The sequence below is a fragment of the Felis catus genome, chromosome A2, assembly GCF_018350175.1.
Source record: "Felis catus isolate Fca126 chromosome A2, F.catus_Fca126_mat1.0, whole genome shotgun sequence".
In the NCBI taxonomy this organism is placed as follows: Eukaryota; Metazoa; Chordata; class Mammalia; order Carnivora; family Felidae; genus Felis; species Felis catus.
In genome coordinates this window covers 52,851,054-52,877,007 of record NC_058369.1, presented here as the reverse complement: position 1 = coordinate 52,877,007, position 25,954 = coordinate 52,851,054, and the positions used below count along the sequence as shown (strand labels likewise).

At 38.6% G+C, this 25,954-nt stretch overlaps 1 protein-coding gene across 4 annotated transcripts in view; it reads left to right on the top strand.

The window, feature by feature from the left end:
• VGLL4 (vestigial like family member 4) overlaps positions 1-25,954 on the top strand; it is a 167,483-nt gene that overhangs the window by 12,930 nt on the left and 128,599 nt on the right. For all 4 annotated transcript variants that reach the window (XM_045051964.1, XM_045051965.1, XM_045051963.1 and 1 more), the window contains one exon: positions 2,455-2,531. In XM_045051964.1, the coding sequence (XP_044907899.1) occupies positions 2,468-2,531 (64 nt within the window). In that variant the 5' untranslated portion in view covers positions 2,455-2,467. Of the gene's footprint in view, positions 1-2,454; positions 2,532-25,954 lie in introns of those variants that run through there.

Genomic DNA, 25,954 nt, shown 5'->3' with positions numbered 1-25,954 from the left:
GAAGAACTTTTCTATCCATTCTTCAGAGGTTCAGCTCATGATTCTGTTTTCTCTACAGTCTTTCAGAATTCATCTGTATTTCTATAGGATTTTGTTTATACCACTGTTGTGGCACTTAGCACACTTTACCTTAATCCATTATTTCCCTAAGTGTTCCCTAAGAGATGTTTCAGGTTAAATGAATGGCCAGTGAAATTTGAGAGATTTCATCTATCCAGAGGTAAATACCCCCACTGCCTGAGCCTCTGCAGGAGGAATGCCTAGCAGTATATTCCAAGCACAGGAAGCTGCTTAATTCGGTTTACTTAAGTGTTTCCTGAACTTATTTCTAGAAAAATTTTTTCTTGTAAAATATGAACATATAGTGCAAAACACTTTAGAAAACACTGCCTTAAACTACTTTCTTGTAGGCACGTCTACTGTACAGGTTGAAAGCTCTTTGAGAACAACTACTGGCCTTTGATTTTTTTTTTTCCTACCTTGGCAGCACCTAGTAGCTAATTTTTTTTTTAATGTTTATTTATTTTTGAGAGAAAGAGAGAATGAGCAGGGGAGGGGCAGAGAGAGAGAGGGAGATGGGATCCGAAGTGGGCTCTGTGGGCAGAGAGCCCTACGTGGGGCTCAGGCTCAGAAGCCAACAGTGAGATCATGACCTGAGCTGCTGTTGGACCCTTAACTGACTGAGCCACCCAGGCGTCCCCATAGTTCACGTTTGTTGAATGAAATTACGTTGCCAGTCAAGACTTGATGTTTCTTTGGGGACCTGAAATACGAATATTATAAAGCAAGCTGATCCACCATGTCTTGTAACTGGCACATACCTAGTAGTTACTCAGTAAATGTTGAAGAAGTCTGATTAAATGCTGAGTGTCTTTTTTAATTAATTTATCTTTTTGAGAGAGTGTGGGCATGTGAGCAGGGTAGGAGCAGAGGGAGAGGGAGGGAGAGAATCCCAAGCAGGTGTTCCATTGCTGTCTTTAAAGGGTATAGTTAGGAAGATATTTCTCTCAGTTGAACTAATAGAGTATGTCTGTTTTCCCAGTAATTGTGTATGTGTGCCTGTGTATGTGTGTGTGTGTGTAAGTAATCTGGAAAAGAAAAATTGGGCGAGGTGGCCTGATTTTCTAGGTTTTCCACCCACCATCTTTAAATGTCCTGCAGTCTTTGCTTTTATATGTGTGCTGTAATTTAAGAAAACAGAATTAAAAATAAAACCCAGGCTTATTAGAAAACATGGCACTAGATAAATTGGTGATGGGTGGTGGTGATAGTGGGTACTCACAAAACATATTTAAAATGTTTATTTATTTTTGAGAAAGAGAGAATGCAAGCAGGGGAGGGTTAGAGAGAGGGAGACACAGAATCTGAAGCAGGCTCCGGGCTCCTAGCCGTCAGCACAGAGCCCAATGTGGGGCTCGAACTCACGAACCGTTGAGATCATGACCTGAGCTGAAGTCAGATGCTTAACCGACTGAGCCACCCAGGCTCCCCAAAACATATTTTAAAATAAAGATACACAGGGGCGCCTGGGTGGCTCAGTCTGTTTGCATCTGACTTCGGCTCAGGTTATGATCTGACGGTCCATGAATTCGAGCCCCGCGTCGGGCTCTGTGCTGACAGCTCGGAGCCCGGAGGCTGCTTCAGATTCTGTGTTTCCCTCTCCCTCTCTCTCTCTCTGCCCCTCCCGTACTCATGCTCTCGCTCTTGCTCTCTCTCTCTCTTGCTCTCTCTCTCTCTGTCTCTGTCTCTCTGTCAAAAATAAACATAAAAAAAATTTTAAAGAAAGATAAACATATTGGCCTTAGAATACTCCTTAAGTTAAAATGCCATTTAACTCATTTTAAAATAAAGATTCTTATTGGACTTCAAATACCATTTAACTCACCCCTAGAATTCACAGACCTTTCACTAGTACATTGAGTATATTAAGTGACAAGGTCGCAAAGAGTCTCTCAGCTAAGTAGGTGAATGAACAGAATGGTTCGAGCTTAGTCATTTTTGTTAAAACTAATAAACCAACAACCACCACCACCACAACAGAAATCTCAGACTGGTAGTACCACTACGTTCATAGAGTAGCCTTTGTTCCAAAGCTGTTTTTTACTTGGTCTGTCTGAATGGGCATGTTTTTATGCACGCACATAAACATTTATAAGCACAAATAACATGGGCATGAATATTCACAATATCCCTTCTTTTAGTTCTAACACTAGCTGTTTCCTGGAATCTGCAAGGTTTAGCTTAGTACACAGAATGGAATTTAACCCTTTCCTCTATTTGTGCCTGAACCAAATCCACTGCATTTCTTCACAGATTGGGAAGATTTTCATCCTCAGGATTGTGATTTGCATTTCATGGGGGAATCATTCTAATTGTTAACTACCAGAATTCTTAAGGAGTCCTTTGAATTCTCTTTAAATTCTATTCTTTGTCTCTCTTTTTTTTTCCGTCTAGGCTCCAACCAGGAATGGAGACGCCATTGGATGTTTTGTCAAGGGCAGCGTCTCTTGTGCATGCTGATGATGAAAAACGTAAGTCATGAACCTGTTTTAAAGCACTTTTTACCCGTGTCCCCTTGTCTCCTGCATTATCATAGACTCACGTGTTTCTCCACACAGTTTGATGGTTATGTGCAGTTAACTTTGGTTGTTCTCAGAACAACTTAGTATTCTCCTTTTCATTTTCAAGTGCTAGAACATGTAAGTCTTGTAAATGTCATCTTTGGATACCACAGCTCCAAGGGTTAACTCGAGGAAGTCCTGTCCTTCCTGACTTCCCAGCTCTTGAGTGAAGATAGTCCTTAAGAGACACTTAGGGACTCTGGAAGTTTACATAAATACGTGTTGTTTGACAGACAAATTGACCAGGAGAGAAGTAGAGGTGGAAAAAATCATCCAAGAGCATTTCTGTCATAGGTAGCACGTATGTATGTGATGGAAAATAGTCTTGAAAATTCCATTTGCATGAGCGAGAAACAGCAAATATTGGGGGGAAAATTCACTAATGTGGTGGGGGACAGGTGAAAGGAAAAAGAACATGACATTGTTCTCCATGAGGTTATTCCACAATGTGTTAAAGTGGTTTTCCTGCTCATCCTAGGTTTTTAGTAAGTTTTTATTTAAGTTTTTAAATAAGTTCTTTTTCAAAGTTAAAATTGCTTGCTGAACAGTATTTGCAAGGGTGACTGTTTTATGTGGGAACCAAGTTTTCTTTTTCTAAGCACTAAAATGCTAAAAACAAAAAAATTAATAAGGTTGAGCTTTTATACACTCTAAATTCTTTTTTTATTTAATTTTTATTTTTTTATTGAAATCCAAGTTAACATATAGTGTAATAATGGTTTCAGGAGTAGAATTTAGTGATTTGTCACTTATGTATGGTACCCATTGCTCATCCCAACAAGTGCCCTCTTTATTGCCCATCTCCCATTTAGTCCATCCCCCCACTAACATCACTCCAGCAGCCCTGTTTTCTGTATTTAAGATTCTCTTATGGTTTGCCTCCCTGTTTTTAGCTTATTTTTCCTTCCTTTCTGTTTTGTTTCTTAAATTCCACATATGAGTGAAATCATATGATATTTGTCTTTCTCTGATGGACTTATTTTGCTTAGCATACATTCTAGTTTCATCCATATTGTTGCAAATGGCAAAATTTATTTCTTTTTGATTGCTGAGTAATATTCCATTATATACACATACATGCACACACACACACTTTATCTTCTTTATCCATTCATCAGTTGATGGACATTTGGGCTCTTTCCATACTTTGGTTATTATTGATAGAGCTGCTGTAAACATTGGGGTATATGTGCCCCTTCAAATCAGCATTTTCGTATTTCTGTATCCTTTGGATAAAAACTAGTATTGCAATTGCTGGGTCATAGTGTAGTTCTATTTTTAATTTTTTGAGGAACCTCCATACTGTTCTTCAGAGTGGCTGCACCAGTTTGCATTCCCACCAGTAATGCAAAAGGGTTCCCCTTTCTCCGCATCCTCACCAACATCTGTTGTTTCCTGAGTTGATAATCTTAGCCATTCTGACCAATGTGAGGTGGTGTCCACTGTGGTTTTGATTTGTATTTTCCTGATAATGAGTGATGTTGAGATCTTTTCATCTGTCTGTTAGTCATCTGGATGTCTTCTTTGGAAAAGTGTCTGTTCATGTCTTTTGCCAATTTCTTCACTGGATTATTTGCTTTTTGGGTATTGAGTTTGATAAGTTCTTTATAGATTTTTAAAAAATGTAATGTATTGTCAAGTTGGCTAGCATACAGTATACACTATAAATTCTTAAAGATGAACTACTTTCCAATTTAAGTCTTAATGAATAGACAGACTGGAAAGTGCATATCCTTAAAATGTAAGCTCTGCCTTTTTACTGTCTAGGACTTTTATTTTTCTAAGCCTCAGTTTCCTCATTCCTAACATGAAATAACACAAAGTATTTGTGAGGATTAAATGGGCTATTGTATAGATAGTGCCTATCTTAGCTCTTGGCTCCTGGTGGGGATTGCCATAATCTGTTCACTTTGGGCAGTTTTGTTGGCTTGTGGTTGGGCTTATTCTAGTCCTGTGTATTATCAGTGTGCCTGGGTCTTCCCACCCTCTCCTAACACCAACACTCACACGAGGTTATCTTTATTTTTTTATTATTTTTTTTTTTCAACGTTTATTTATTTTTGGGACCGAGAGAGACAGAGCATGAACGGGGGAGGGGCAGAGAGAGAGGGAGACACAGAATCGGAAACAGCCTCCAGGCTCTGAGCCATCAGCCCAGAGCCTGACGTGGGGCTCGAACTCACGGACCGTGAGATCGTGACCTGGCTGAAGTCGGACGCTTAACCAACTGCGCCACCCAGGCGCCCGCGAGGTTATCTTTAAACTAGTGATTGGATGAGGTAACAATTAGAGGGTTTTTTTTTTTTTTTTTAAACCTCTTGCATAATTTACATTTATTTAGGTTTTGGATTGTTGTGGGGGGGGGGGGGATATAACTATCCATTGGTGTAGTATAATTATCCCTCCCTAAAGAAATTGAAACTCAGGGATGTTATGTATCATTCCTAGGGACGCTAAGTTAGGGAGAGGCAACTCAGGTTGTGGGCTTTTATCTAAGATTGCTGAAAAGCATGAAAAGCTCCTTTATGTCTCTAAGATTGCAGTACATGTTGCTGACTTGAATAGCTAGTTACAAGCTTCATTAAGTATGAATATAGTTAATTTAGAAGTTTTTATACTTTATTAGACAGTATTACAAAACTTTTTTTAATGTTTATTCATTTTTGAGAGAGAGAGAGAGAGCGTGCGCCCAATAGTGAGTGGGGGAAGGGCAGAGCGAGAGGGAGACACAGAAACTGAAGTAGGCTCTAGGCTCTGAGGTGTTAGCATCGAGCCCAAGGCAGGACTTGAACCCATGACCTGTGAGATCATGACCTGAGGTGAAGTCGAATGCTTAACCAACTGAGCCACTCAGGTGCCCCTAGGTAGTATTTTTAATTTCTGTTGTATAATGCCCGCATTTAGTTAGGATCAGTAAAACAAGGTAGTGTTCATAAAATGAAAAATGGAAGTAATGACCTTGAGGCCGCCCTTCGTGTCCTGGATGTAGAGAGTAAAAGTGTCTTCTCTTTTTCTCCTACCTTCTCAGGTTCGATTCTGGAGCCCAGCTTCAGGGTCACTGTGTTCAGGCAGGAGACCTGTATAGTTACCAGTTCAATGAACAAGGGTTGAATTCTTATGTAAAAGGGGCACACATAGATGAACAAGGGACAGCCACTGCCTTTATGGAGCTTATGAACGTAGACACTTGCAGCTATAAAATGCATAGAAGGGGGAGACTGGGCATACTTGGTGATAGAAATAGAACGATAATGCCAAGGGAGAGAGGAATTCTTACTTTCTTCCTGTGTTCAACACATCTGTTAATGATTTGCAGAGTAAGGATATATGCATATACAAGGCCAGAACGATTACAGAGTAGCCTTCATTCTGGAATATTCTTCTTTGGACTCTGGCATGATTCTGGAATCCCTCTGGAATGACTTTAGTTTCTCAGGATCATTTTTTATGTTTAAAGAAGAGGGAAAAAGTCCAAAGATGTCTATAGTCATTATTATTAACATCAGGCAACATTTTTGAGAAACTTTTTTGCTATGATGCTCTGTGCATCATCACCCACAGGAGCACAGACCTCAAAAACCAGGCATTCATTGTATTTTCTATTATCTAGTCATGTAAGTATGTGAAAATTTATTCTATTTATAGGCAAAGTTGAGCATTAAGTTCAGAGTCTTCCAGTAGATTTCTTAAGACCTACTTGGGCTTGTTCAGCCTGAATCAGCTTTCTCTGTCCCAGATTAGTTCTATTTTAGCTTTTGTTGTAAATTGCTCTTACATTTAGCATTCTCCTCAACATTTAAAAAAGTCTTGTGTATGTAATCTGATTTGGGTGTCTTATTACAAACAGAAAAATGTTCTACTACTTGAGATCGGTTTCCCGACTCCTGTAGGTGACCTAAATGATTCTCTTTTCTTTTGCTCATGGAGAACTGAAAACTTAGGCATTTTTGAAGATGTTATTGTTTGAGTATTTTGAAGAGAACAGTACCTATTAGGACTTGAATCTGTAATACCTGATAGCCTTAAGGCTTCATTATGTCTACTAGCAGAGAATAGAGGAAATATCTCAATGGTACACTGTAGAGCTGAAGTCAATAGTGAAATGGTGGTTTTGTAGTCACACAATAGTCACTTATCTGGATGGCCTAGAAGGAATACATTTACTTAAAATAATCATTCCACCGCTCATGAGACATTGATTTAATCAGCACCCAGGGTAATCCTGGAAGGTACTTAATGAGAATACAACATGAGATTGCCCATTTTTCCCTGTGCTGCAGGAATCTCTTCTTTCAGTCGTAATTAATGCTGGTGCTGGGATGACCCCAACCTTTTTCCAGGCTTATTTTTAGTAGTCAAAATTGAACAAAATTTGAGGATAAGACACATTAGCACTGATGTTTAGAACAACACCTTGGTGCGTCTTTTTTTTTTTAATTTATGTATTTTTTTTTAATGTTTTGCTTTATTTTTGAGAGAGAGAGCGAGCAAGTGAGTAAGCAGGGGAGGGGCAGAGAGATAGGGAGACACAGAATCTGAAACAGGCTCTGGGCTGTCAGCACAGAACCCGATGTGGGGCTCTAACTTACCAACCGTGAGATCATGACCTGAGCCGAAGTCAGACGCTTAACCCACCGAGCTACCCAGGTGCCCCCACTTTGGTGCGTCTTTAACATACTTTACTTTATTGTGATTTTTACAAAATATTTTTGGTAATTTTGTTCATGTGGCTTCTGATGAGAAGATCTTGTATCTGCTGACGTCTTCACTTAGAATAAAATAATTTTGAGGGGCACCTGGGTGCTTCAGTTAGTTGAGTGTCTCACCTTGGCTCAGGTCATGATCTTGCTGTTAGTGAGTTCAGGCCCACATTGGGCTTGCTGCTGTCAGGGCGGAGCCTGCTTTCAATCCTCTGTCCCTCTCTCTCTGTCCCTCCCCTGCTTGTGCGTGCTCTCTCTCTCTCATAAATAAACATTAAAAAAATAATTTTAAGAACTGTGAAATTTTGGTTTTGAGGATTTTGGTGGAGGAGATAGCACTTTGGATTCGCTCTGATGAGCGTGCATACGATCAGGAAAAATGGGATAAAGTTGGTGTGATTGAAGTGGGGAGAACAGGAACAGAAGCCAGTCTTTGTAGGGGTTGCTGCTGCACCCACTTGCTCCTAGAAATTCACGAACTCCTCACTTGGTGAAGTTCACTGCAAGTTGACTGAATGATGAAGTGTAAATTACCATAATCCTTCCAAGTAAAGAATGGCCAGGAATACAAGCTTTTCTTATTAGAGGGGACTGATGCCCCCTCGATACATGGGATATTTTCATGTATATAGGTTGTAGTCTATTTTGCCTTAAAAAGGAAAAAAAAGCTTATCTGATTAATTATAACATGATGAGCAGTTGCACTCGTGTCCTGTTTTCACAGGTAAGCTTCCTTCCTGCAAGATCCTGACCAGCCTCTGCATGAGTATAGTAACTGGCTGCTGTGTGCACAGGTTACAGGGGCTTTAGCCACCACTTTGCTTTGAGCATATTGGCTGGATCTGCTCCTGTCTCTTTCTTCCTCTATCCTCTCAGTCTCTTGTTTTTCCTCCCAGCGTCTGTTAGGGTACCTTTCAAACATTTCTGACCATGGCACAGGGTAGAAAAGCATTTATATTGTACTGATATATTGACATAAATGATACAAAAGCTTCATGAAGCAGAAATTACCCTGAGTGCATGGAGATGTGCCTGTTCTGTTCTTTATATTCTGCTTTGTTTTTATGAAAGTTGGGTCATGACTCATTAAATAGACTTTAGGATTCACTAATGAATGCACTTGAAAAAACATGATTTGCTTTATATCTCTTTTGTTGGATAAACTTGCTGCTGGCTCCTCCATTTAGGTGCTGGGAAGACTTGACTAACACATGGGTCATGAAAATACAGTGAGCCAGAGGATTCAGACATGCTGGAATATATCGGTGACTAGACAGGAATGACATCATCAGTTCCTTTCAAGAGGACAGGAGGTCTTGGCACACCAGTTGTGAGCAAACGTGACTGTTTAGACACACTTCTTCCATGTTCTCAGGCTATATTGTTCCCACATTTTAGAGTCAGGGCTCAAATTCTGGTTACTCCCCTTTGGTTAAATCTAATTAGCTCCATCTTGTTCCCTAAAGTGTGCTCCTAACTGTACCGTGACACTGTTGAGCCTACCCAATAGGCACTGATGGAGAGGACACCCATCTGATCATTTGTAGCCCAATTTGATGGTTTTGTTTTATTGCATTAGTTATTTTTATTCTTGGTATCTTAAAACACCTGAGAGGGATACCACGCATTTCCATCCATGACAGTAGCTTACTGTGGCAATGATTCCCAAAGAGAGGAAGAACGGGTGTTTGTAAGCATTCTGAAAATGCCTGACTCGGTGATTCTGATGTTGGGTCCCTCTTCCCAGCTGAGAGTCATTGGTCTAATAATATTCTTTGGGGAATTCTGGATCTGGATCTTTAAGGAGGGGCTAGATCCCCCTAAGTGTCAGGTGCTGTAATTCCTTGGCTATCATGTATTCTTTAACCAAATTAGCCATTTATATTTTGTACCATTTCCTTTGACACTGTCTCTCTCATGTATATGTGCATATATTTGCATATACATATGTAAATGCAGATTATATATATACATATGTATATGCAGATTATTTTTCCTGAAACACCCGAGAGTAGGAGGTATCATGCCTCTTTACTCCTAAGTAATATGTTTCCTACAAATGAGAATACTGTCTTGCATAATCATAAAATGCTTATCTTTATTAAAATGTTACTTAAATATATAAGCGTAATAGGCGTAAAACCTTTATGCATTAGTTCGTGTACAGTGTCATAACCAGAATATGAATTTATAATTTAAATATAGCCATAAAAGTTAGGCATGATACAGTAGATAGTAATGGGCTACAACTAAAGCCTCTTCCACTAGTATGATACCGCTGCCACGCTGGGGTTGATTCTTCAATGTCAGGGTGCCTGTACTGCTGTGTGTCCTCTGATACAGTTTCCTCCCCACTTTTATCTTTGCACACTCTTGTAAGAAGGTACGTCATTGCACAGATGGTGGTGATGTTTTTCCTAGTGCAGATGTTTCAATTTCATATTAGACTTAATTTCTGTCATTTTCTCATTAGACTAGGAAGAAATGCAAACATCTCTGAAATCATGTGCCAGTATACCTCATTGTATCGTAGATGTCTGATTCAGAATATGGTTATGTCAGATTTCTCGTCCCCCAACCCCAGATTTTCTTTTTTTTAAAGTAAACGCTAGGTCTGGTGTGGGACTTGAACTCATGACTTGGAGAGTAAGAGTCACATGTTTCTACCCAACTGAGCCACCCAGGCGGTCCTGCTTATGTCAGATTTTTAAAAAGATTCTGTTTGAAATAACAACACAAGTAAAAATTGTCACAGACCTCTGAGCTTTGTCTGTGGACCTCAGTTTAATCACTGTATTACCTCGTTTTGTTCTCATGAAAACCTTGTTAAGTAGGTGTTTTAATGAGTCCCATTTTCTAGAGAAGGGAACTGAGGCTTACATACTTTAAGTAATTTGAATACTAATTACAGTACTTGATTATACTAATAAATAAGGATCCTTAAGTGATGTGGCAGTGCTGAGATTTGAAGTCAAGTAGCTGGACTCTGAAGCTTAAGCCCTTAATTTTTCTCTGTATGCCTTCTCAGAGGGAGGGCATTGAAGACTTGACTGCTGAATGATTGAAAGTGTATACATACATACATACATACATACATACATACATACATACATACAAAACTTCTGTTTTACTACCTTCAGTAATAAGTTAGCAAAGACGTTTTTCTTTGGAAAATGTTTCCCAACCAGTGAAATAGCATTTCATAAGTGTTAAGTAGCTGTAATCAGTGAAATATTTAGGATGTGTGGTAGCACGTATTTAGGAACCATAGGAACTGTTCTTTCTCTTGTGTGTCCATGACTCAGATGCCCACTGCCACAGAACTTTTTTTTTTTAAGGTTACTTATGTATTTTGAGAGAGAGTGAGGGAGCACCGGCATGAATGGGGGAGGGTTAGAGAGAGGGACAGAGAGAATCCCAGGTAGGCTCCACGCTGTCAGTGCAGAGCCGTCTGCAGGGCTCCATCTCAAACCATGAGATCATGACCTGAGCCGAAATCAAGAGTCGTACGCTTAACCAGCTGAGCCACCCAGGGGCCCCACAGAACTTCTCTTTATATGGGACTTTCTTTTCTAGTAAATGTCTTTCAGTTAAGAGGGTCTGATGGCATGGGTGGCCTCACTGAGTAACAGATCCCTTATTGCTGAAGTGTTCAAGCGGAGAAGAGATAACCACTGTTTAGTCATTGTAGAAGAGAGTTGGCAGTGGGTGGGTGGCCACACTCTCTGACCTAAGGTTCTTTGAGTCTGTTAGATCCTAGACTTGATCAAGGCAAGGGTCCTGTTCCGCACCACTTCATATTCCAAGCACGTGCCATTTGAGGCATGTGGTTGGCATTTTATAAACCTCTGTTGGTAGTAAAGTAACTGCTGTAGTAAAAGGCTCGTCTCTAAGGAATTAATTTTTTTAACACTAGCAAAAATGACTCATTACAATGGTCACTATTACTACTAATAATGTACAAAACCAAAAGGAGTACTGTATTCCACTTGATAATAATAGTTTGCCAAACATTTTCATCTGATGGTTATAACAAGAACTTTTGCAGTAGGCTGAGTGGGAGGTGTCAGAGAAAAAATTAAGCTTGGAAAAGTTGGATGCCGAATTCAAGATTAAAGTGTAAAAAAACCGAAACAAAACAAAACACTTGCCCTATGTCTCTCCTTTCTGTGCCTTCGTATGCAGTCCCACGCCAGGATTGTCAGAGGCTCAGTTAATAACTGAGTGGCAGCTGTTGCTGGGGTGGGGAGTGCAACATTCTCCAGGGCAGGGAATCACGTGGTCTTGGGGAGCTGCCTCCTCTGACTCCGTGTTCCCAAGCCTTTTGATTTTCAAAATAAGGACTGAATTTACTGCCCTTTCTAAAGGTTGGATTCACTAATAATATGCTTTGTGCTTTCAATTATTTCCCTTTTCTGAACAGTGGCATTGAAAATACCATCTCCCAAAAGTTTATTTTACTTTTAAAAGGTTCATAAAACATAAGGCGGGATAGTATTTATGTGCTAACTTAAGGCACTCTAGGTGTGGTCAGCCACTTTAATCAAAGGTTGCCTCCCAGGGTCAGCACCTGGCATATAGTCAGAAGGGCTGCCCTCCAGAGATCGCTCCTACAAATGTCTCTGCTAGTTTTTGTGCTTTTATATCAACTCAAATTAGCATACTACCTGTTAGAAATGGATCTCTGCCGGTGGAAATAATGGCTTGTTAATTAGGATAATGGATGTTGGAAATAGATTCTTCCACTGAATAGCTCTTTAGCCACTTGAGGATGGTTTATTATGTTTCTTTTAACCCAATATTTCTCAGTCTTTAGAAATCCACACTTTCCTTTAATACACATGAAAATATAATGAGCTAATTTTAATGTCGGTTGCAATTCAATTTAAAATGTCAGAGTTGAGACTCCTTGGATGAACTACTTATTTTTTCATTTGATGCCCATCTTCCTCAGTGTCCCCTTTGCTTCCCAGCATGTTCCTCCCTCCTGGGGGGTTCTCTCTTTCCCTCTCTGCATCTGGAGAATCGCTGCCCTAATCAGGATCTTCTCCGCACATCCCCCGCACCTGCAGCCATTTGTTGAGTATGTCTTCTAAACTCACCGTTGGGAGTCACTGTCTTCTCTGCCACCCCTGGCTCCTCAGTGCGGGGCTTGAACTCACGAACCTTGAGATCATGACTTGAGCTAAAATCGGACATGTAACTGACTGACCCATTTGGTGCCCTGGGACCTAAGCAATGATTTTTGTGTGTGATCTGGGTATAGTGTACCTGGTACTGCCACCAGCTTTGATCTGGAGTTCTTTGGGGTGGAGGGAATAGCAGGGGGTGGGAGGGCAGACTGGTGCCAAGTGCACGAAGCTGCCAAGTGTAAGACCTTAGGGAGGAGGGAATCCTGGAGAACACAGCTCTTGACCCCTTTCCAGGAGGCAGCCATCATCTAGCTGCAGTCACTGTCAGAGCTGGCTCCTGAGAGCCAGCTGTGTGCATCTCAGCTGGGACCTCATGTTGGACACTTGTCCTCAGCCACGGTGGGGGTATTTACACCATGGCAAAAGCCACAGATGTGGGCTTTTTTGTTTTTTCCTCCCAACACAGCCACTTGTTACCATTTACTAGCATGCCACTGGCTCCTGGTTTCTGCTTTCACATGGGACTATGGGGCTGGATTTGTCAAATTTTCTGATTGTTTAAGACAAACTGAATCCTGGATTTTTATGTAAAATGTCTAGATTTTTAGAATTTCATGTGAGCCAAACAAGCATTTCCTTGCCAAGATTGTCTTGTAAGTATCTAGTATATGCTTTTTGGTCTAGTTTCAATACTTCTGTTAACATAACCTGTAATAATAGGTTTTTTATTTATTTTTATTTTTTTATTTTTTATTTATTTTTTTTAATAATAGGTTTTTTAAAAAAGCAATTTACTTTAGCTTCTCTCCCTTCTCTCATTGTGGTTGGGAATGACTATAGCAGTTCTTTTCTTTTTTCTTTTCTTTTTTTTGGTAATGTTTATTTTTGAGAGAAACAGAGTGTGAGCGAGGGAGGGGCAGAGAGAGAGGACACACAGAATCTGAAACAGGCTCCAGGCTCTGACCTGTCAGCACAGAGCCAGATGCGGGAGTCGAACCCACAAACGGTGAGATCATGACTTGAACCAAAGTCGGATGCTTAACTGACTGAGCCACCCAGGTGCCCCATGACTATGGTAATTCTTTAAGAGCTGAAGAGGTGATATTTAATATTAAACTCTCTCCTAGTATCTATCATTAACTTGATATGGAAATTAATTTGGATTAATTTTTCTTCTTATTTAGATTTTCTGTTGTTTAAGGACAGGCCACATGTTGTCTTCATCTGCTTTTGCTTTCTTTAAAAAAATTTTTTTTTAATATTTCTTTATTTTTGAGAGACCCACACAGACAGAGTGTGAATGTGGGAGGGGCAGAGAGAGAGGGAGACGTGGAATCTGAAGCAGGCTGCAGGCTCTGAGCTGTCAGCACAGAGCCCAACACGGGGCTTGAACTCATGAACCACGAGATCATGACCTGAGCTAAAGTCAGAAACTTAACCGACTGAGTCACCCAGGTGCCCCTGCTTTGCTTTCTTTAAAGATTTATGTTACACACTTATGAAATACTTATTGAATTGATATTTGATGTGGGTGTAATTTGCAGAAGCAATACGTTTGGGTTTTCACTTTTAGGGGAAATAGAGCCAAGTTTGAGATATCAAACTGCTATATCCTTAGTGGTTTTAGATTTATTGTAACTGCCTATTTATTGGATCAAACTCTTGATCCCTTGTAAATGAAATGAATAAATCTTTCCATTTGAAATCTGGAGAAGTTACCATTTCTTTCTCTAGGACTGCCTTTCTCATCAGATTTTATGTGTGTGTGTGTGTGTGTGTGTGTGTGTGTGTGTGTGTGTGTGTGTTTCTCTGAAAAATATTAAATGTCGTTTCTTTCATGGAACTTGCCATGTTTAACTGGATTGTAGTCACTTTTTTAATGAACTTGAAAAAGCAGAAATCTGTTTTGTTCAGCAGTAAGCAAGGGTTGAGAAGAGTGATTTTTCTTTTCCTTAGCAAAGTGTTAGTTGGGGTGCTTTGAATAAAAGAGTTTAAATTACAAAGGAATATTTCATTTAGGAACTTTGTAAAACAAACTGGACTTTGGGGATAAAATGTCAGCCTGAATATATGCCTTTAGCACCCTTCTTACCAAAAATCCTTTAAAATAACAAAATACAGACATTAAAAGAAAATCTGTTATACTGTTAGAAAACCAGAAAATGTACCTACCTTTAGTAGACCAAAAGTTAAGAAGAATTCCTGGAAAATTGGAAACAGATGGGGTTAGATTGACAAAAGGAAATAAAAATTAAAAAATCATAACCCAAAACACAGGTGCAAAAGAAAATGGAATTAAAAGCAGAGTTTACGGTGACTAACCTAACCGCTACTGACAGGAAGGGGCCCTAGAGCCAAATTCGAGAAACTACAGTATTCCATTTATAACTGTGACCCTCCAGCTAAGAGCTGAGACCTGTACTGTGAAAAATGTGAGGTCTCCTCAGGGGAGGACTGCTCAGGTGGGGGTAGGGATCTGAGAGAGAAGCAGAGTGGAGCTTAACATTAGGGTGGTCACCCCCAACAAAAAGCAGGGTGGGCAAGACAATGTAAGCCTTCCTTCCCATAGGCAGTGTCCACAAAAATCCTTCCCCACTAAAGGGAACTTTCTTATCTCGGCAGTTTTGTGTATTTGTCTCCCAGCCTATTTTCTTGCTTGTTTCCCACTCATACACCCCAAAGCAAAGCCCGTCACTGGACACCTCTTCTACTCTTACATAGAGCCGAATGGGGACTCTCCCCAAGGAAAGACCTGCCGCTAGCCCCGACATGCATTAGCTGCCCTTGTTGATTGACCTCGTCTTTTATTCTGAAGTGTGAATGAATGTCAAAGGGTCATCCAGCATTCATGGAAAACACATAGGATGAAAGAAAGACCCAGACTAAGCAGAATTTGGGGAATATAGGAGAAGCTGAAAACATATTAGTTGGTATCTTCAAAAAGATGTGAGATGGTGAATATGTTAGAAAATAGCCTGGTATGAAAAAAGATTATGCAATAAAGTTCATGGAAATTTAAACTAGTATTATTGAACTTAAAAGGTTAAGCACATCTGCTTGAGAATTAGGCAGATGTGATTAAAAACAAATTTGGTAATCTGGAAGATAGGCAACAAAATTTTGTTGAGTATCCAAAATTTTGGAGAATATCACAAGGAAATTAGGAAGTAATAGAGATCTTAAACATCCATCAGATGGAAGTTCTCGTGGGATGAGGCCAAAGAAGTATTGAGAAAATGCATTTATTAGAAAAATCGGAAATTAATGGGCCCAGTGAACAATCAAAATATTGATAGTAATAGTAGTAGTAATAGCACCAGAGTAGAAAGAAAATAATTGATCTCTGCTTTTATTTTTGTAAATAAAAATAAGTCTAAACAAAATAAAAAACTGTTTTGTTTTGTTTTTTAAATAGGCCAACAAATGACAAATTCTTTGGTGAATTTGATTAGGGAAATGAGAATATATACAATTACAGAACATTAGAGATGATGAGTGGCATAATCATGAGTACAGATAGCTATAACAAAGGGTGAAAAATGTAGGTGAAACAGATGCTTTAATGTGAATCATTGAGAGGTAGAAGATTTGAATTGGTCAATGATTATGGGAAAAATTGAAAAAGTAGTCTGAGATATGAGGCCCAGATGGCTTAATAAGTGAATTTTACCAAATCTTCAAGAAACAAATTTCCCTATAACACTTTTCTGGTGTGTAGAGAGCACTTTCTGACTCCTTCTGTAAGGGTAATATCACTATGATACCAAAATGTACAAAGAAGGCACAAAGCGTATGTATATAAGTCAGTTTCACTTATAGCACAGACATGAGAATCCTAAATTAAATGTTACAAAAATCAGTCTAGCAGTGTAGTAAAAAAGTAACATATTACGTGTTCAAGTAAGTTGTTCGCATCACCGGAATGCAAGGACAGTTCAGTAACAGGAATCTTATAATGTAATACATTATTTGTATTACCTTAGTAGATTAAAAGAAGAAAAATCTATATAACATTCATGACAGAAATCCAAAAAGTATTTGATGAAATTCAGTATCAATTTATGACAAAAACTTAGCATGATGTGATTCAAAAGAAATTTTCTTACATTGATAAAAGTTACCTTTTAGAAACCTATAATCAATATGTTTAATGGTGAAACAGTTTAAGTCAGGGGCAGGACAACTCAAATAGCATTGATCTTCAGGTTCTACCTAGTTAATTTTTTTTTCAAGTTTTAATTTTATTTTAGTTCTGTTATAGTTAACATACAGTGTTACATTAGTTTCAAGTGTACAATATAGTGATTCAGCAATTATTTACATTACTCAGTGCTCATCATGGTAAGGGTCCTCTTTAATCCCCATCACGTATTTTACCCATCCTCTCTCCCATCTCCCCTATGGTAACCATCAGTTTGTTCTCTATTAAGAGTCTTTTTTGGTTTGTCTTTTTTTTTTTTTTTCTCCTTTGCTCATTTGTTTCTTAAATTCAATATATGACCAAAATCATATGGGGTCTTTGTCTTATTTCACTTAGCAGTATACTCTCTAGCTCCGTCTATGTTGTTACAAATGGCAGGATTTCATTCTTTATTATGGCTGAATAATGTTCTATCATACATATAGTGTGTGTGTGTGTGAATTTATGTATGTATATATGTATATACATGCATTCACACACACACACACACACACTGTATCTTCTTTATCCATTTATCTGTCTGTGGAGACTTAGGCAGTTTCCATATTTGGCTATTATAATTAATGATGCATAAATAATGATGCATGTATCCCTTTGAATTAGGGTTTTTTTTTTTAATTTTTTTAATGTTTATTTTTGAGAGAGAGACAGAGCGTGAGCAGGGGAGGAGCAGAGAAAGAGGGAGACACAGAATCCGAAGCAGGCTCAGGCTTTGGGCTGTCGGCACAGATCCCGATGCAGGGCTCGAACCCACAGATCATGAGATCACAACCTGAGCTGAAGTCAGATGCCCAACTGACGGAGCCACCCAGGCGCCCCTGTCTTTTTTTGGTAAATACCCAGTAGTGCAACTACTGGATTATAGGGTAGTTCTATTTTTAACTTTTTGAGGAAGCTTCATACTGTTCTCCACAAATACAGTTTGCATTTCCACCAACAGTGTACGAGGGTTCTTTTTTCTCCACATCCTTGCCAACACTTGTTATTTCTTGTGTTTTTGATTTTAGCCATTCAGACCCATGTGAGGTGATATCTCATTGTAGTTTTGATTTGCATTTCCCTGGTGATGAATGATGTTGAGCATCTTTTCATGTGTCTCTTGATATGGATGTCTTTGGAGAAATGTCTTTTCATGTTTTCTGCCTGTTTTTTAATTGGATTGTTTGTTTTTCTGATAAGTTTTATATAAGTTCTCTCTATATTTTGGATACTAACTATTGGATATGCCATTTGCAACTATCTTTATCCATTCAGTAGGCTTTTAGTTTTGTTAATTGTTTCTTTGCTGTGCAGAAGTTTTTAAGTTTGATGTAGTCCCAGTAGTTTATTTTAGCTTTTTTATTTCCCTTGTCTCAGTAATCATATCTGGAAAAATGTTACTACCACTGACGTCAGACAAATTATTACCTGTGCTCTCTTCTAGGAATTTTATGGTTTCAGGTCTTTACATTTAGGTCTTTAATCCATTTTGAGTTTATTTTTGTGTATGATGTAAGAAAGTCATCTGGCTTCATTCTTTTCAATGTAGCTGTCCAGTTTTCCCAACACTATTTGTTGAAGAGACTTTTTCCCATTGTATATTCTTGCCTCCTTTGTCAAAGATTAATTGACCATATAATTGTGGGTTTATTTCTGGGTTTTCTTTTCTTTCCCATTGATCTCTGTGTCTCTTTTTGTGCCAGTCCCATACTGTTTTGATTACAGCAGTTTTGTAATGTAACTTGAAGTCTGGAATTTTGACACCTCCAGTTTTGTTTTTCTTTTTCAGGATTGCTTGGGCTATTCGGGATCTTTTGTGGTTCCATATAAATTTTAGGATTGTTTGTTCTAGTTCTGGAAAAATGCTGCTGTTATTTTGATAGGGATTGAATTCTAGCTAGTGAATTTTTAAAAACTGAGAAGGTATAGTCAAACTATAATTTTCAGATGTTTATAAGTAGTCTATTAGAAAAATCATAATTTCCCTGCGTATTGTAATGGGAATAAACTACCAGGACTAATAAAAGACTCAAGGTGGCTGGTTATAACAGTAGCATTTAAAAAATCAATTATCGGGGCGCCTGGGTGGCGCAGTCGGTTAAGCGTCCGACTTCAGCCAGGTCACGATCTCGCGGTCCGCGAGTTCGAGCCCGGCGTCAGGCTCTGGGCTGATGGCTCAGAGCCCGGAGCCTGTTTCCGATTCTGTGTCTCCCTCTCTCTCTGCCCCTCCCCCGTTCATGCTCTGTCTCTCTCTGTCCCAAAAATAAATAAACGTTGAAAAAAAAAATTAAAAAAAAAAAATCAATTATCTTTGGGGTACCTGAATGGTTACTCTTGATTTTGGCTCAGGTCATGATCTCGCGGTTGTGAGATTGAGCCTGGTGTTGGGCCCTGCGCTAGGTGTGGAGCATGCTAAGATTCTCTCTCTCCCTCTGCTCCTCCCCCGCTTATTTTTTCTTTCTCTGTCTCAAAAACAAAAAAATATTAAGAAAAAAAATTAATATTATCCTTACTAACTTGGTAATAACCAGTTAGAAATTATCTCCAAAAAAAGTCTCATTCACATATTAACCATAGATATAAAATATTTAGGAAAACACATAACAAGAAACACATAAGACCTATGTGAATAAATCATAAAATTGTTGAACGGCAGAGCACCTGGGTGGCTTAGTCAGTTAAGTGTCTGATTGTTGATATTGGCTCAGGTCATGATCTTGCAGTCATGAGATCAAGCCCTGAGTTGGGCTCCACGCTGGGCATGGGGCCCATTTAAGATTCTCTCTCCCACTCTCTCTGCCCCTCTCCTGCTCATGGTCGCTCTCTTTCAAAATAAATAAACATTAAAAAACAAACAAAAAAGCCCCTGTTAAAAAAAAACAAAACAAAAAACTGTTGAGTAGCATAAAGATGATCTGAATGAAAGAAAATACCATATTTTGATTCAATCAAATAAAGATGTCAGTTACATTCATATTCTATGTAATTCTAATCAAATTCAATAATTCAGTATAATCATCAGAATATCAAATGTAATTTTTAACTTGATAAGCCGATTCTAAAGTTTATGTCGGATTTTGTTTTAATTTTTTTTTAAATGTTTATTTATTTTTGAGACAGAGACAGAGCATGAGCAGGGAAGGGTCAGAGAGAGAGGGAGACACAGAATGTGAAGCAGGGTCCAGGCTCTGAGCTGTCAGCACAGAGCCCGACGCGGGGCTCGAACTCATCAACTGTGAGATCATGACCTGAGCCGAAGTCGGACGCTTAACTGACTGAGCCACCCAAGCGCCCTCAAAATTTTTGAAAAATAAAGGGTGGGGAGGAAAGGGACTTGCTATATCAGGTATTAAAGATCTCCAACATGCATTACTATACAGTGATTAAAATGGGGTAATATTGAAATCAGGATAACTAGAGCAGTATTTATTAAATGTTTTAAAAACTACAATCCTATCACTTCTTGGCCTTTTGGCTAAGATCAAGTGTAAAAACTACAATCCATAGCTGGGTGCCTGGGTGGCTTAGTCTGTTAAGCATCCGACTTCAGATGGCTCAGGTCTCACAGTTCGTGGGTTTAAGCCCCTGTTGGGCTCTGTGCTGACAGCTCAGAATCTGGAGCCTGCTTTGGATTCTGTGTCTCTCTCTCTCTCTCCCTGCCCCTCCCCGACTTGTGTGCGTGCTTGCTCACTCGCTCTCTCAAAAATAAACATTACAAACAACAACAAAAAACTACAGTCCATAGCAACAAAAGCATTTTACAATTAAATCAAGTTTTACGGAGTAGATGGAGATAGTGTGCAGGAAGTTGGTTGGAGGCGTGCTGTCAGGATGGTCCCTGTGGGGGAAGGGAACGGCACAGGAGCAGAAGTTGTTGAGCTGTCATGCAGTCACAACAAGGTCCTGCCAGTATCTCTGTTTCAGTCTGTTTTCTGGTGAACCCAGCTTGTAGCAGACCTCTGCTTCCCTATGATGACTTCTGTGCAAACATATGTAGGATTACAGGGATGGACAGGACCTTGGTTATTCTCTTATTCAGTCTTCTTTCTGATGCAGAGGTGCTGTCTGCAATATTCCTGATGTTCGGCTCTCTGTCCTCTGCTTGAATCTAAGAGATGGAGAATTTATAACTTCGCTACACCCTCAGTGTTGAACACTGAGGAGTTAGAGCAATTTTATTATTGAGTGAAAATCTACATCCTTGTAACTTTCTTTCCTTAGACACACTTCTCCTAGCTACTCAGAATATCTCTTCCAATCCTTGGAATTGTTCCAGTTTCCATCCTTAGGAAAGTTGAAGAAAGTAGTCACATTTCCTTAAGTCTCTTCTTTAGATTCTATTGAAATGCCTCATTGTCTCACCTATTTTCTTTCCTTTCCTTTCCTTTTTCCTTTTTCCTTTTTCCTTTTTCCTTTTTCCTTTTTCCTTTCCTTTCTGTTTATTTATTTATTTCGAGGAGGGGAAGAGTAGGGAGAGAGAATCCCAAGTAGGCTCTGTGTTGTTAGCACGGAGCCTGATGCAGGGCTCAATCTTACCAACCAAGAGATCATGACCTGAGCTGAAGTCAAGTCAGACGCTTACCTGACTGAGCCACCCAGGCGCCCCTCACCTATTTCTTATGTGATCTCCTTTCTTTCTTTTTTTCTGCAGATTTATTGAGGTATAATTGACAAACAAAATTGTATATGCTCATGATGTGCAGCATGATGGTTTGATATACATATACAATGTAAATGATTACCATAATCAAACTAATACATTCATCACCTCACATTAGCAAATTTTTTGTGTGTATGTGGAGTGAACGCTTAAGATCTACTCCATCAGCAAATTTCAAGTATAAAATACAGTATTTTTACCTGTAGTCACCATACTGTACATTAGATCCTCAGAACTTATTTATCTATTAACTGAACGTTTATGCCCTTTAACCAGCGTCTCCCCATTTCTCCCACCACCGGCAACCCCTGGTAATTACTTTTCTACTGTCTGTTTCTATGAGTTTGACTTTTTTAGATTTCATGTATGAGAGAGATTGTACAGTATTTGTCTTTGGTTTATTTCAGTTAACATGTCCTCCAGATTCATTCATGTTGTCGCAAATGGCAGGATTTCTTTCTTTGTGAGTGTATGTGTGTGTGTGAATAATACTCCATTGTGTACATATACACACAACATTTTCTTTATCCAGTCATCCATTAATAGGTTCTTTCTGTATCTTAGCTATTTGTGAATAAGGCTGCAATGAACATGGGAGTGCACATATCTCCTCCAGATGCTATTTTCATTTCCTTTTTGTATATACCTAGAAGTGGGATTGCTGGATCATACGGTAGCTCTATTTTTAATTTTTTGAGGAAACTCCTTGCTGTTTTCCACAGAGGCCATACCAATTTACATTCCAGGTAACAGTTTTACAAGGGTTTCCTTTTCTCCGTGTCCTTGCCAACATTTGTTATCTTGTCTTTTTGATAATAGTCATCCTAACACATGTGAAGTGATTATTTCGTTGTGGTTTTGATTTGCATTTCCCTGATGATTCGTTGATGTTTAGCACCTTTTCATATATCTGTTGGCTATTTGTATGTTTGTTTTGGAAAAATGTCTATTCAAATCCTTCACCATTTTTTGATCAGGTAATTTGCTTTTTTGCTATTGAGTTGTATGAATTCCTTATGTATTTTGAATACTTATCAGATACATAGTTTGCAAATTTTTTCCCTATTCTGTGGGTTGCCTTTTGATTTTGCTGATTTTTCTTTTGCTGTGCAGAAACTTAGTTTGATGCAGTTCTGTTTATTTTTGCTTTTATTTCTTGTGTTTTTGGTATCATATCCAAAAAATCATTGCTAGAATTAGTATCAAAGATCATACCCCCTGTGTTTTTTTTTAAGGAGTTCTGTGGTTTCAGTTCTTACATTAAGTCTTTAATCCATTTCGAGTTGATTTTTGTATATGGTGTATGGCTTTCTCGAGCCTGTATTCTTGGCACCCCTGTAATAGTTTAGTTGACTGTATGTCTGTATGTTTATTTTTGGGTTCTCAATTGTGTTTCATTGGTCTATGTGTCTGTTTTTATGTAGACATAAAAACTTACTGTTTTAATTACTATGGCTTTCTAATATAGTTTGAAATCAAGAAGTATGATGCCTGCAGCTTTGTTCTTTCTGAAAATCGCTTTGGCTATTTAGGGTCTTTTATGATTCCATACAAATTTTGAGATTTTTTTTTCTATTTCTGTGAAAAATGCCATTGGAATTTTGATAGAGATTGCATTGAATCTGTAGACTGCTTTGAAGAGTATGAACATTTTAATTATTATTATTATTATTATTATTATTATTTTCAAATTATTTATTTTTAAACTTAACATCCAAATTAGTTAGCATGTAGTACAACAAAGATTTCATTAGATTCCTAATGCCCCTTACCCATTTTGCCCATCCCACCTCCCACAACCCCTCCAGTAACCCTGTTTGTTCTCCATATTTAAGAGTCTCTTCATGTTTTGTCCCCCTCCCTGTTTTTATATTATTTTTTGCTTCCCTTCCCTTATGTGCATGTTTTGTATCTTAAATTCCTCATATGAGTGAAGTCATGTGATAATTATCTTTCTCTAATTTCGCTTAGCATAATACCCTCTAGTTCCATTCACGTAGTTGCAAATGGCAAGATTTCATTCTTTTTGATTGCCGCGTAATACCTGGCAATATTGTGGCGTATATACCACATCTTTATCCATTCATCCAACGATGGACATTTGGGCTCTTTCCATACTTTGGCTATTGTTGATAGTGCTGCTATAAACATTGGGGGGGGGGGTCCCTTCAAAACAGCATACGTGTATCCCTTGGGTAAATACCTAGTAGTGCAATTCCTAGGTCATAGGGTAGTTCTATTTTTAATTTTTTAAGGAACCTCCACACTGTTTTCCAGAGTGGCTGCCCCAGTTTGCATTCCCACCATCAGTGCCAAAGAGATCCTCTTTCTCCGCATCCTTGCCAACATCTGTTGTTGCCTGAGTTGTTAATGTTAGCCATTCTGACAGGTGTGAGGTGGTCTCTCGTTGTGGTTTTGATTTGTATTTATTTCCCTGATGATGAGTGATGTTGAGCATTTTTTCATGTGTCATTTGGCCATCTGGATGTCTTCTTTTGGAAATGGTGGAATCTTTAGGGTTTTCCATATAGAGTATCATGTCATCTGCAAAGAGTGAAAGTTTGACCTCCTCCTGGCCAATTTGGATGCCTTTTATTTCTTTGTGTTGTCTGATTGCTAAGGCTAAGACTTCCAGTACTATGTTGAATAACAGTGGTGAGAGTGGACATCCTGTTTTGTTCCTGACCTTAGGAGAACTCAGTTTTTCTCCATTGAGGATGATATTAGCGTTGGGTCTTTCATATATGGCTTTTGTGATCATGGCGTATGATGGTTCTCTCCCTACTTTCTTGAGGGTTTTTATCAAGAAAGGATGCTGTATTTTGTCAAATGCTTTCTCTGCATCTATTGAGAGGATCATGTGGTTCTTGTCCTTTGTTTTATTGATGTGATGTATCACATTCATTGTTTTGCAGATATTGAACGAGCCCTGCATCCCAGGTGTAAATCCCACTTGATCATGGTGAATAATTTTTTAATGTAATGTTGTTGGATTCTGTTGGCTAATATCTTGTTGAGGATTTTTGCATCCATGTTCATCAGGGAAATTGGTGTGTAGTTCTCCTTTTTAGTGGGGTCTTGTCTGGTTTTGGAATCAAGGTAATGCTGGCTTCATACAAAGAGTTTGGAAATTTTCCTTCCATTACTATTTTTTGGAACAGCTTCAAGAGAATAGGTGTTAACTCTTCTTTAAATGCTTGGTAGAATTCCCCTGGAAAGTCATCTGGCTCTGGACCCTTGTTTTTTGGGTGTTATTTATTATTTTAAAAATAAATATTTTTAGATTGTATGTGAGTGGGGGAGAAGGAGAGAGTCTCAGGCAGGTTCCATGTTCAGCACGGAGCCCTATGTGGGGCTCAGTCCCACAACCCGGGGATCATGACCCAAGCTGAAATCAAGAGCCAGATGCTCAACTGACTGAGTTGCTGCAGGTGCCCCTGGACATTTTAATAATAGTAATTCTTCTAGTCCATGAGCAGGAGATATCTGTCCATTTTTTTTGTGTGTCATCAATTTCTTTCATTGATGTCTTACAGTTTTTTGTGTACAGAACTTTTGCCTCCATGGTTAAATTTCTATATCCCTTAGCATTATTAATTTTATTCCAAGTTGTCTTTATACTTTTTAGAGGTGGTTCAAACAAGGCCATTGTCATAGTACTACCTTCCCCATACATACTATTAGCTTTTAAGCCATGTTTAGGACCTTTGTTCCAGCTACTGTAACTGAAATACTCTTCTCCTAAATCTGAATTGCTGGCTCCTTCTTTATATTTGGTCCTCAGCATGAATGTCTCCTAGGGCCACAGTATGACTTTCATGAGTCTGAGGCCCTTTTGCCTTTGTCGGTGACTTTTTTCATAAAAAAAGTTTCAAAAATTGTGTTTTATGACTGCATTAGTATAAAGATGACTATATTAATATTACTTATTAAAACATTCTGTTCAGCCTAAAATTTCATTGTTCTCTTCTGATTTTGAAACATTTTCATAGGTCCCCCAAAATGTTGTAGGCCCTAGGTACTATGCCTTCCTTAGGGCAATGTCATGCTGTGTTGCATGATCTTATGGTACGTATTGTTACTGCTGTATTCTTATTGTCTAGAGCAGAGCCAGACTCATGAATAAATGAAGAAAGAAAGATATACTGGGCTCCAGGTGAAGAATTCTGTTCTGACTAAAATGCATGAGAATTGCATGTTCCTAGAATGTTGAAACATTTATTAAATTTTTACTATACAAATAATACCTGCTCAGTGAAGAAAGTCTGATAAATACAGAAAAGTAGGAAGAAAAAACTCATAATCCTACCATCCAGAACATCACAATTACTATTTTGCTCTATTTCTATAATTTTTTCCATGTAATTATTATTTCATGTTATCACTTACTGTTTGTTGGATATACTTAATATCCTTTTAACTTAAGAGATTGTGAACATTTTTAATGTTAGGAAATGTTTTCAAATACTTTAATGGTTGTATAATATACTGTCCAGTGCCTGGGGCACAACAGAGGTTCCTTTCATTTTGGTGTTGTCTCATGAGTTTCTTGCTGCTTCTGTTTCCTCTGCCTGAGGAGACATATCCGTAAATGTGTTGTTGAGGCTGATGTCCAAGAGATTATTGCCTATTTTTTTTTTTTAAAGAGTTTCATGGTTTCA